The sequence below is a fragment of the Marmota marmota genome, unplaced genomic scaffold (genome assembly GCF_001458135.2).
Source record: "Marmota marmota marmota unplaced genomic scaffold, marMar, whole genome shotgun sequence".
In the NCBI taxonomy this organism is placed as follows: Eukaryota; Metazoa; Chordata; class Mammalia; order Rodentia; family Sciuridae; genus Marmota; species Marmota marmota.
The window spans coordinates 15,863,879-15,877,688 of NW_025999869.1; the positions used below are offsets into that span (position 1 = coordinate 15,863,879).

Sequence of the window (13,810 nt, forward strand, 5' to 3'; positions counted from 1 at the left end):
TGTGTGTATGTATGTCTCTGTGTGTCATCTTCTCTTTATAAGGACACCAGTCATTGGAATTAGTTCTACCCTAACCAAGTATAATCTCAATTTAATTGTATCTGAAAATATCCTATTTCCAAATAAGGTCACATTCTGAGATTCAGGGTAAATGTGAATTTGGGGGGACACTATTCAATCCACTGTGTGGGCTAAAAAAATGTGGGCAGGGCTGTACTTTTCTCGGAGTCTCTAGGGGAGAAAGTTTCCTTCTCTTTTCAGCTTCTACATACCACCTGTGTACCCTTTGCTCCTGGTTCTGTCCTCAAATCACTCTAACCTCTGCTTCTATTGTCACATCTCTTTTCATTCTGATGCTCCTGGTTACATGGAGCCTTAATTTGGTAGTCTGGGATAATCTTTCCATCTCAAAATCCCTGGTTTATGAGCAGAGTCCTTTTTGTTATTAAGGTTATGTACTCACAGGTTCCAGGGGTGTCTTTGGGGGACTATTATTTAGCCTGTCACAGCATCCTTGTTTCATGTTGGGTACTTTGCAATCCATAGTTATTTGCATTTCTATTTATAGATTATGTTTAAAGAGGGTTTTAGAAGCATAGATCTTTAACATACTATACTTTGTTATTTTCATAGTTGGAGATACATCTAGCACTTACCCATGGTACATATTCAATGGACTATATATAGCAACTCACCAAGTTTCAAAGTTGTTGATTTCGTTCCCTGAATTGCTTGCCAACCCAGTGACTTTATTCCATGGATCATGCATTTTATTTTGGAATGAATTTAAACAACACAGTACACTCAATCTATAGTTGAGCACTTTTGAGGTTAATGTGAGTGGAAGAAGGAATGTACAAATCCATGAATTGTCATTTTGCATGTGTCTTACTCTAGTTCCTGGGCATTCTCAAAGGAGAAAAGCAGAGCACAGAAGATTTTCAGGGTGGTGAATCAGTGTCTGTATGACACTTTAATGGTAGATTTATGCCGTTATACATTTGCTAAAATCTATAGAATTTATAACACTAAAAGTAAGTACTAATGTCTTTAGCCCCTCTACTGGGACTAAAGACTATCCACAATGCCAGCCACAGTAGAGGGTTTTTTCCAGGGCAGTAAGCACGAAGGTTGAATCCTTGATAGAATGTGCTAAAGACTAGAAGAAACTCTTGTTTCCTTTAGTAATAGAGGGAAAACTTGCTTTCAATTCCTCATGAATGGTATATTTTATTTATCAGTTTTTGTAGAAAATTTCATTTGTAAAACAGAATAGTAGTTTGAGGAATAATTGAAAACAACATAAAATCTTTAGCCAATGCCTAGAAAATATCATTCGAATCATTTTCAATGATGCTTTCCCCACTACTATCACAATGCTTTTATTGTCATTTATTTTCATTCATGTAATCTGGGATTACCATTGTCTTAATTGAAATTTTCGTTCTCTGAGTATGACACTAACCTTTCATTTCTGCACCAATATGTCGTGATGCTGGCATTACAAACTTTAGCATATCTAGTACATATCGAGATATTAGGTCATTAAAAAAATTCTCTCCTTCAATAGTAGAATCTCCATGAACCCATCACCTAGCTTCAACAATTAACATTTTTGCTTTTCTCGTTTATCCTATTTCCTATGACTTTTTTTGAAGGAAGAGGTCTTAAATATTTTAAAGCAAATCACAGACATATAATTTCATCTACAAATACATCAATACAGGTTGAAATCCCTAATTCCAAAATCCATAATGCTCCAAAATCTAAAACTTCATGTGTCTTATCAGTGCTCAAAAAGTCTCAGATTTGGGAGCATTTCAGATTTCAGGTTTGGGATTAGAGATGCTCAATTGGTATTGTCTCTGTAACTATGACAAAATCCAAAAAACTCTGAAATCAAAAACATTTCTGGTCCCAAGCATTTTGGATAAAATATCCTCAACCTGCCTGTCTCATTCTCTAGTGACCCCTATTCCATTCTATTCTTCTACAAGATCAACTTTTTAGTTTCCACAAATGAGTTGAGAACATTTGATATTCGTCTTTCCATGTCTGATGTATTTTGCTCAACACCATGACTTCAAATTCCTGCAAATGACAGGCTTTCATTCTTTATATGACTGAATAATATTCTGTTATATAGATAATACCATATTTTCTTTATCCATTCATCCACTGGAGGGCAACTGGTTGACTCTTTATTTTGACTATTATGAATAGTGCAATAAATATGAGAGTGAAAATATCTTTTTGGTATAATGATTCAATATATATACCCAGTAGTGGAATTGCTGGATCATATGGTATTTATAGTTTTAGTTTTTTGAAGAATCTCCATACTGTTTTCCATAATGGTGAAACTAATTTATATTACCACTAACAGTGTACAGAATTCTTGCCAGAATTTGTTACTTTTTAACTTTTTGATGATAGTCATTCTAACTTAAGGGAGATGATATCACATTGTGGTTTGGATTTATATTTTCTGATGACTAGTGATGCTGAGCATTTTTTCATATACCATTTATATGTCTATCAAAGATTTTAGCTCTTTGGCACAGTGTGTTCCACATTCATCTCATAGGTTATCTATTTGAGACCTGGAACCAGCCATTTTCCCCAGAAGCCCTGGTTCCTTTTAGTGAAAGTAGTATTTAGAAATTATAATTTGAGCAATAGGGACGCTCACTACTATTGAATTAACAAAGTATGTAGGCCTTGTCAGTGGAAATTATTTGAATATGTGTATTTTTGAATGAGAAAAGATTACAAGTTTATTGCTACTTCCCAAATAAATACAATATTGCAGAGTTTTGATTTCTTTGATTTTTTATGAGGTAGTATCTTTTCAGTCAAATTAAAAATTTTAGTTTCCAATAATGATTACATAATTATTTGCTTTATCATACTAAACATGTTTTTTTCCTGAGCATAATTTTAAAATGATAGCGATAGTTTCAAATCAGCAATATCACTAACAATAAAATTCTTCAGTACAGTTTAAGATTCATTTGTGATTCATTTTATCTTTATGATATATGTTACCAGCAAGGTACAATAAAAATACTCCATTTAAATTATTAGGGATTGAATCTAGGGTGCTTTACAGTGACTAAGGTACTTTCCCAGTTCTTTTTATTCTATTTTGTAATAGGGTCTTAACTAAGTTGGTGAGGGACTTTCTAAATTACTATGCTGGCCTCAAACTTGTGATCCTCCTGCCTCAGTCTCCCAAGTCACTGGGAATACAGGTGTATCACTTTGCCTGGTTAGTGATTGACTTTAAAAAAAATAAGTTCATTTAAAAATTATGTAATATTCATGTGGTTTCAAAGTCCAAACCATAATTCAAGTTGTATGTTTACAAAGATCTAGCTTCTATCCCTGTCTCCTCTCTCCTTTCTTCTTTACCCCATTGATAACCATCTTTATTTACATTTTTTCCTAGCTTTGTTTTCGTTCTTTTTGAAAGTAAAAGTAAAATGTACATTTATGTGTGTTTATGAGCACATTATTAAATATAACTTCCTGTGAGACTTACCAATCACACACTGAAATAGTATTTCCAGTTTCCAAAGTACTTATACATATCCTCTTGTTTCTCATAACAGACCTTTTAAATTGACAGAACAGGCAATGTTATTGCTATTTTATTAAGGACCCAAGTCTCAGATGATTGAAGAGCTACTTAAGTTTACCAGGTTTGTATGTGGCACAACTAGAACTAGTGCCCAGATAGTGTGGCATGGTATTTAAGTAAACAAGCTCTGGAGTCAGAGTGCCCTGTACTGTTCTGCCACTTACTAATTATGAGATTGTATAATATTAACCTCTTCTAAGGCTCAGTTTCCTCCACTGAAGAGATATTTATAGTATCTATCTCATAGGATTGTTCTGAGGAATAATTGAGACAACATAAAATCCTTAGCCAATGCCTAGAAAATATTATTCTAATCATTTTCACTGATGCTTTCCCCACTACCATCACAATGCTCTTATTGTCATTTATTTTCATCCGTGTAATCTGGGATTACCTTTGTCTTAATTTAATTTTTCATTCTCTGAGTATGACACTAACCTGTCTTTGCTGCACCAATATAGTCGTCACAATGCTGGCATTACAAACTTTAGCACACCTAGTATATATCAAGATATTAGGTCGTTAAAAAAATTTCTCCTTCAGGCCTTGCATAGTGTCTTGCTTACACTGAATCTTGAAAAAGATAGTTACTGGGTGAATTATTTCTACCTGAAGTGAGGACTTTGTGGAGCAGGTAGATTTAATATTCCTTCTGGAGAACCTATAAAATGCAATGGACCAAGAGACCTATAGCTGGGAAGTTGCATGAACAAAATCATAGTAGCTAGAAGGATAGTGTATTCAGTACTAATACATATCCTCTTGTTTCTTATAACAGACCTTTTAAATTGAGGGAACACGTATTACATTTAAAAAGCCGGAACTAAGATGTGGCAGTAGGAATGGAAAGCTGAAAATTTGGGGAAGCTTTGCCTCACATTTGTGATATTTAACATGAACAAGGAACCTAGCATTTGAAGATTTGGAAGTGGGAATTAGTTTCACAGTTTGAGATAGTAATCTAATATGTCAGTCATATTTATATTCTTAAAAGTAAACAAATTGACTGACTGGCTTCTCTTTCTTTCTTTCAAACGCGGGGTCATAAAATGAAATACCTAACTCATCATAGGTTTTGCCTAATGCATATAGTTATTGTGTTTAAATTATTTGTCACTAGATGGAGTCCACGAGCCCACGGTGGTAGACCTTTTCTATACTTCTTCCTATAATTCCTGTTCTTGACTTTTGAAGGAGATAATAATACTTTTTAAAAAACTGGCAAATGATTTTGAATGGCAGAATTATTTGGTTTGCAAAAGTCTTTTTTCCCCCACATTCTTCTTTTCCAAAAAATGTTTGCAAAAGACCTTAACGATCACAGTTAAATTTCAGTTCTAAATCTTGATGGTATATGGTATGTGATAGTAAGAGTGTTTTTAATTTACTCTGTTATTGAATGTTAATTAAAAAATAAAGTTGTCATCTTCTGTTCCAGGAATTCAGTGTTTAGGAGCTCTTGATTTCAACCCTTTTAACTTATATATTTTCTACCCCCCATGAGCTTTCTTTCAAACACCAGTAAGAACAATTGTTGAATTATTTACCATGTGATTTGTTAGCTTGACAAAACATGTACCTGTATTTCCAAAACCTTTCATAATGTGAAATACCCTAAGAGGCCAGGATAAGCAATTTTTCTTTATCAAGGTCAGCAAAAGGTAAGAAGACAGGAGCAAGTAATAAATAAATACTGGTGGTTATTCTAGTTGCAGACTTCCTTTGCTATTTATTTTGAGTAGGACTTGGGCAGTGGGGAAAGAGCAAATGAATATATGAAATGGTTTCATAAAGGATCTTGGGAACTTTCCAGGCCCCAAAGAGAATGCAGTTAACTTTCTCAATTAGTTGGTATGCAAGGAAAGATTCGGGCAAGATCTAATCTAATTCCTTTTTTGTATCTTTCTGCCACAGCACATGTCCTTACAGTCGGCCTCCCTTTGGCTATGGGAATTTTCCAAGCTCAATGCCAGAATGCCTTGGTTATTATGAAGACAGGTACCAAAAACACGAGGCTATGTTTTCAGCTTTAAATAGAGACTACCCTTTCAGAGACTACCCAGACGAGCGCACACACAATGAAGATTCTCGGGGTTGTGAGAGCATGGATGGGACCTCTTACTATAACAGCCACAGCCACAGTGGGGAAGAATACTTAAATCCCATACCCCAGCTGGACATTGGGGCTTTGGAGAACGTCTTCACAGCTCCCACCTCAACTCCCTCTAGTATCCAGCAAGTCAACGTGACTGACAGCGATGAGGAGGAAGAAGAAAAAGTGCTCAGGAATTTATAATTTTAAAACAAATATGCACAGAAAATAAACATTTCTTAAAATATACTCTGGGTCAGTTGGTGTGAGAAAAAAAGCCTAGAATCCTTTGCTGAGAGTTTTCAGCCATGATTCGAGGAGTCAAAACCAAATTCTATTCATGTCTTCATAAAATGTTGATTAATGAAACTGGAGTCCTGATGTTTCATCGTAGGAATATTTAAAATATGAAGCAGATTGCTTTTATGGCTGAAATTTGCACCAACATGTTATCATTACTTTATGTTGGCATGTACAAAATACAGAAACCTCACAATTGTGTGTGAGGAGAAAGGTATTATATATCTGGCATAAGAAGTGTGATTTGCATTTTATCTCAGGATACATAAATATTCTTAAATAATTTTTGTTTGGTGTTTATATAATACTTATATTGTCAGTTTTTATGTAACATTTTGAAAATATTTTGATAACTTTTAGAAGTGAATTGGGACTCAGTTACTAATTTACACCAATTACCAATTATAAGTTGCAAATGTGTTTTAATGGCACCTGGGTAATTCTTTCAGCTATATTTAGTCATTGCTGTCCCTAAACGTTTTTATCATCATTTTAAAATATATTTTTTCCATTTGGTATGCATTGTTGTATTTTTGTTATAATTAAATAAACATAGATAAAATTGTTCTTGATGGATGTTTTCTGTTTGGATGATAGAAATAAGTATAATGAATATTGTTCATTTAAGATTATTTTTCATACCACATACAGATATTTATTTTTGTTTAATGGCTTTTAGAATTGTACAGAATCCCATTATCTTGCATGAGAATTGATATTGTATTAATAAAGATGTGCACATACTTATATTATTTCAAAACTGTTTATACATGTGTACATGTAACTTAAACACTCCTATGAAGGGGCAATGGTTCCAGATTTGGTTCAAGCAGCTGTCTTGAAAACCATGAGTTTACTCAAAAGCATGTGGAATTTATTTAATCCACAATACACAAAAGCCCCTACTTATTAACCCCTGCTATGGGCAAATGCCCAATTATAGATAGCAAAGACCTTTTGGAATGGGATCAGGACCACCAGAGATGGGATCATGGTAAAAGACAGATCTAGAGGGCACAAAGTGAGTTGATGATGGATAATTGCCATAAATCAGTACACTTTTCCCTCAGTGATCAGTATAATTTGTGTAAATTGAGGTCTTGTTACTTAAACTGGTTGGAAATTGTGTATAGAAAACTGTTTTAAGCTTCCAACTTCTTCCTTTATGAAACCTGCATTTGTTTCTTAAACAAAGGTTGTTAATGTGATACATTTCATCAACCCTATTCTGACTGTACATAACATTTTCACTCCCAATAAAATTTTTTATTTTCATGTTTTATATTTTTGTTATCACTCAACCCAATGCCATTTTGATGTGGTTAAAGAGCAAAACATGAATTTCTTGCTTGGTAGAGACTAAACATTATATCATTTCACATCCGAACTAGAGCAACATTGGTTGTATATACATTTAATGTCTATACCTTAGGAGTGATGTATGCAACAATTTGACCCATTTTGCCAGATCTCATTTTAATAACACCTATGTAATTAAACTAGGTCTTCATCATAGACCTTATTCTTACAGAAAAATTGGTTGGGAGAATCACTGTGTAAAGTAGTGGAATGATAATAGAGCATAGTTCAGTATTTCTACCTGTTTTCAGGGTAGTATTCCCCAGTCTTTTCTCTTAATGGCTGGACATTTCTTTTAATCTTCTCCTTTTTCTTTAGTGCTGGGATCAGAAGTCAGGAATTTAGAATATTTATAGATCCATGGTATAATTTGGGTTAGGAAATATGCTTATCTCTTATTTAGAAAAGTGCCCAATTGTAGATAAGCATGCATAACTACATATATACTCCCTTATAGCTCTTCAAATCACTGACTAAAGAACTACAGACTAAACAAAGCCCTGCCCCGTTGGCAATAATTGATCTGCCTCTCCAAGTCATCAAAGGGAAAATGTTTTGATCTGGAAGCCACAAGTACATTGTAATAGGTCTCATTGCCTTGTTTGTTCTTATTATGAATTGGAGTTCATGATATTTGTTATAAGAATAGTTTCCCTTTCAAAGTATGTTGCAACGTCAATATGTTTAGGATGTCACTCAAACTGTTCCATGCTTTTGACATAACTGTTCTAGTCATTTGCAAATAAAAATAACCAGTTTGACAGCAAATAGATTGAAAATATGTTTAGTTCCAACTTTCAAGGAGCTGAGTTATCAGACTTAGGCAAGAGATATGTTTCTCCATGTGTGTTAGTTAGAACCCAAGCCATTCAGATATTCTGACAAAATCTGGTCAAATAAGTTTTGGAAACTCATACCATTCCCTGCTACCTTGGAGAATGTTAACATTCATCTCCATTGTAATGTCTCAAAAGTATAGCTGTAAAGACTTCTGCTTGTCTCTGTGTTTCCCCAGTGCATGAGACCCCCACTCTTGTTTGTTTTCTTTTTAACAATGCCTACTAACATCTCATGGAATACACTTTGGAAAATGCTAATACAGTAAGTAATATCTGGTGGCCTTGTTTTAAAAATTGTTGACTTTACATATGGTTTTCTGCATTGGTTACCTCAAATCCTTTACTGAAAGAAAACAGTAGCTGAATAAACTTTTTTGAATTAAATATGTAATGATCTTAAGAGATTAAAGAACTGAAACTAAAAATTGTTGTCAGTTGCTGTTGGCTATTAAACTGGCTTTTTAATGAAAGTTGATATTGCACCGAAGAATTCAAGTAGGCAAAAGTGCTAAATGCGTACACAGTATATTTTTCACTGGTTGACAGTGCCAACCAGCTGTCTATGGGTTTATATCTGAGCCAAAGAAAGCCTGAGCTGCTTTTGAAAATTGTAGTTTGGAAATGATTTTGAAGTGAATTTCTGGGGATTCTGTGAACTGCTTGCAGTATTTTCAAGTAGTCTAATTCTGATGTGGGCAGAGTAACTGAAATGTTTTAATTCTGCATTTTAAACATTCTGCTGAAACACATCCTTTTTAGCTTTCTTAATGATCTTAAGTTTTATGGATTTAAGAGAAATTCCAAAGGCATCCCAATACTTATCTAAAAATAATTACAAAAGGAGAAAGCACCTTTTATCTAATTCTACTTAATAGAAAACTTTCACACCCTTTGTTTTGGGTTCTGACTGCATGACCCAACCTTATCCCTCTGCTTTGTGATGAGTTTAACATATCAAGCTTAATAAAAATTTCACTACTGAATGGTTATTGGGAAAGGGGGCTGGCAAATGGGGGAGGGTTCTTGCTCTACACCTTTATATCTCCTCCTCTGAGAGCACTTCAGGGAAATGTCTTCTTTCTAAAAAGAATGTCCTGCATCTAATACATATTCTTTTTCAAAGGAAGATCATTAGAAAGCTGGTTTTGACTGTGTCCTGGGGCACTGTGGGGCTGACAATCCCTCCTGTAGAATGTTTTTTTTTTTTTTAAGCTACAAGTAATTACCCAGTCAGTGAGTTTATTTCTAAGCCAAAGAAAGTCTGAGCTGCTTTTGAAAGTACACAGGTTATAGGATATGAAAAGATATAAGACTACCAATCCTCCTGGTCCCACTATGCCAGGGACTGAAGAGCAGAGGGTTCCTGGACAAGGGACTTTTCAGTGCTAAAATTGGGAAACTTCTGTGTCAACTAGGGTGAATTGGTCACCCTAATGAGTAAAATGAATATTGAATCACCTACAGAGCTGGCTTTCGAAATTATTCTACCCCACATAGAGTTTGAAATTGGCAAGTCTCACTTTCGAAGGCAGATCATGGCTGAACTTGTAGGAGAGCCCATTAGAAAGATGTGGGATAAGACACAGGATGTGTGGAGATTCATAACAATTAATACTGGGGATGCTTTTACCAGACAACTTCAAGTTTACTTGGAAGACTAAGAGAAAAATGATCCTAGCTGTGCCTTTTAGTGACATTTCACTTTCCAAACCAGGGAGAAGGGTGTGTTTTCATTAACATGGAGTCTTTATTTTGAACTTTTTTAGTTTCCCCAATAATTATATAGGGATATGAGTCTAGAGCCTTTAGCACAACACAAAGCTGAGTTACTTTGGCACAGATATTGTCCCACCCATTTTCAGGTGTCTGTGAGACATCATGTCAGTGTTTTTCAATAAACTACCTCCAACAAGTTGAGCCCAGATGCTTATGTAAAAAGTAATCATTCTCCAATGTGTACACTTGATCTCTTGAACTGGAGCCTGGTAATTGCACTCTTTCTTTAGTGGTAAACTGCATTTTTTTTTTTTTGTACCAGGGATTGAACCCAGGGGTGCTTTACAACATTAGCCACATTCCAACCCTTTTTGTATTTTTTAAAATTTAGAGACAGTGTCTTGCTGAGTTGCTTAGGGCCTTGCTAAGTTTCTGAGGCTGGCTTTGAATTCAAATCCTCCTGCCTCAGCCTCCCCAGCTAAGGGATTACAGGTGTGTAAACTGCATTTTTAATAAGCTCATCACATTACAGAGCAATAGTAACAAAAACAGCATGGTACTGGTACCAAAACAGGCGGGTGGACCAATGGTACAGAATAGAGGACACAGAAACCAATCCACAAAACTACAACTATCTTATATTTGATAAAGGGGCTAAAAGCATGCAATGGAGGAAGGATAGCATCTTCAACAAATGGTGCTGGGAAAACTGGAAATCCATATGCAACAAAATGAAACTGAATCCCTTTCTCTCGCCATGCACAAAAGTGAATTCAAAATGGATCAAGGAGCTTGATATCAAATCAGAGACACGGCATCTGATAGAAGAAAAAGTTGGCTACGATCTACATACTGTGGGGTCGGGCTTCAAATTCCTCAGTAGGACACCCATAGCACAAAAGTTAATAACTAGAATCAACAAATGGGACTTACTCAAACTAAAAAGTTTTTTCTCAGCAAAAGAAACAATAAGAGAGGTAAATAGGGAGCCTACACCCTGGGAACAAATCTTTACTCCTCACACTTCAGATAGAGCCCTAATATCCAGAGTATACAAAGAACTCAAAAAATTAGACAATAAGAGAACAAACAACCCNTATGATATATCAAGAACTATGTAATGTTTTGAACAACCAACAATAAAAAATTTAAAAAAAATAAGCTCATCACATGATTGTCATGCACCTCTATCAGTGACACCATGTAATGTTTGCAAGACTTATTTTCAAATTTTGTTTTGAAATCAATATAGCTACATTAAAGAGAATTTTCAGAGGAGGAAAAAAAGGCTTTAATCCAAATTCAGTAATTATTTCTATTTTTTGATGTTCTTTCTAATATTTGTCCACACACATACACATTTTCACATGATTATAATCACCACACATGCACAAATTTTCCATTTTATCTATTTCATTATGAGCTGTTTATCCTACTTTATGCCTTCAAATTGATCACCTTTCATGTTTGCATATTATTCTCTAACAGATGTGTCATTTGAAAGAGTTGAGATTCTAGGGCCTTCTAAATTGGCGTCAGTAATCGGTCCTAACAAATTTCAACAATGAGCTCCGAGTGAGCTCTCACACTGACAGACCAAAAGGAGGGGTTTCTCTAAGCAGTCATCATTCTGGGGGTTATGATGCATTTTGCTGTTTGAGTTGGGCTAAAGGCATTCTGGATCTAGCTAGTAGGGCAAGCAGGCTCATGCCAGGTGGGCTCCGGACCACAATAAGCATGATGAGCAGAGTAAGTGGAAAGACGCGTGCTACATGTGTCCCTCTGACCATGGGCCACACCAGTTCTTTCTGGAAAGTCTACTTCTGATGTCTTTTGTCTAATTGCCTATCATTTTCCAAATCGCAGAGATTTTCTAGTTGTCACCCAACGGCATCTTTTATTTCCTTTTTTTCTTAGCAGAACCCTGTATTTTTACTTACATACATGGCTATTTTGAATAAAGACTTGTCTCTTAAAGAAAGGTGTGGCCAAATGCCTAAGTTCTGGACTGTAAGATAACAATGGAAGCTTCATGTTCAACTTTCAAAAAAAATCTTAAATGGCGAGGTTAAGCCCTTCTTTGCTCCTATATCTTTTCTATTGGCAGAAATATGAAAGTGATGGCTGGAATCTAAGCAACTATCTTGGAACACATAGACCTTCCACTGAAGATGGTAGAAAAGAAGAGGGAAGCCCCAAATCAGGACTGGATTGCTTTCCTTAAGACTATATGAGATAAAATATATCTATCTGCAGTAATCCTCAATAATTTTGTATTCTCCATCACATACAGTGGAATCAAATTCTAAATTTAGATTCTTCTCCTCTAGAAAGTGTTCTCTAACCCTCAAAGACTGAGTTAATTTCTCCTGCTTCTTGTTCCCACAGCACCCTTATTTTTTTATCTCCTGCCAATTTTAAGATCGTTGGTGACCAGCCAAGATCAATGTCTTATTCTATAAACTAGAAAAAGAAATATGTTGTTCAACAGAATAACAGTTTGTATTACCAGCCTCACTGGCTACAGCAATTCATAGATTGGTGGGCAAGCTTCCTATGTCTGATTGCCTGAGAATTACCAGGAATTAAAAAAAAAAAAAAAGAAAGAAAGAGGGGCTGGGGATGTAGCTCAAGTGGTAGCACGCTCACCTGGCGTGCATGAGGCCCGGGTTCGATCCTCAGCACCACATACAAAGATGTTGTGTCTGCCGAAAACCAGAGAATAAATATTAAAAAAAAAAAAAAGAAAAGAAAGAAAGATAGGAAGAATAAAGAATAAAAAAATAAAAGAGGGAAGAAAGGAAAGAAAGACAAACTCTGGACTGCTGGAATTTAAATACTTGAAGATGGGACCTGGGAATCTAAATTTTAAAGACTTCCCAAGTGATCTGAAAACCCACCAGGCAAGGATTCATAAAATGGAATTGGGCAAGCTCTGGGATAGCACCAGATTTTCCTCCTGACAACATTCCATTTTCCATTCCTCTATCTTCTCCGTGGCACCTTAAGGAAAAATGGTTCAATGTCTTACTACACTCAAGTTTGAGGTAATTGTTGATCTCTCTTGAGGACAGTTCACATCACAGATAGAAGTGGAGAAAGATTGAAAAGGAGGTTTCAAAATCCCTGGCAGAGGGGTTTTACACTAATAATAAGTATAAACTTAGAAATAATTTTACGTTTTTCAAAGCCCTTATCACCTTCTTTAAATATATGGTTAGTTTCCTTGCTTATTTTCTTCCTACAAACCTCACTGCTAGAAGCTCCAAGAGAACAGGAATGTTGCATTTCTCGCTTGATGCATTATCTCTAATACCTAGTACTGCTTCTGCCAGTGTGTTACATGCTCAATAAAAATATTTGTTGAATTAATCGATAGATGCTCTACTTTGCTGAGCACCTACTATGTTCCACCAGAGAGAGCTGGGTGTGGTGGCACATGCCTGTCATCCCAGTGACTCGGGAGGCAGAGACAGGAAGATTGCAAATTCAAGGCTAGTCTCAGCAACTGGGTACTACCATATCTGCTATTTCATGTGATTATCTCACTTAGTCCTCCCAACAAGCTTCTAAATAAGTATTGTGTTTAACAAAGGAAAAAAAATTGAAGACTTTAAGGGATGAATCGACTTATCCAAGGCCACCCAACAAGTGATAGAAACACTGAGAAACGAACTCAAGTCAGTCTGCCTCCAAACCTGGCGCTCTTTCTACTCTACCACATTGCTATGACTGACAAACAATCCTGTAGTAAAATCCACTTAAACTGAATCAGATGAAGTCCTTTCTTCTGTCAGGTATGGGCATCCTGACCAGAGCCTGAGCTAGCTTAGGATGGAGGAAAACACAAATCTAGCTCCA

The 13,810-nt window shown here is 35.6% G+C and overlaps 1 protein-coding gene across 1 annotated transcript in view; it reads left to right on the forward strand.

Moving 5' to 3' along the window:
* Sox30 (SRY-box transcription factor 30) overlaps positions 1 to 8,643 on the forward strand; it is a gene marked incomplete at its 5' end in the record, with an annotated part of 42,378 nt that extends 33,735 nt beyond the window's left edge. Inside the window, one exon of the mRNA XM_015492570.2 lies at positions 5,558 to 8,643. Coding sequence (XP_015348056.1) covers positions 5,558 to 5,939 — 382 coding nt within the window. The remainder of the gene's footprint in view (positions 1 to 5,557) is intronic.
* Positions 8,644 to 13,810: the final 5,167 nt, after the last annotated feature.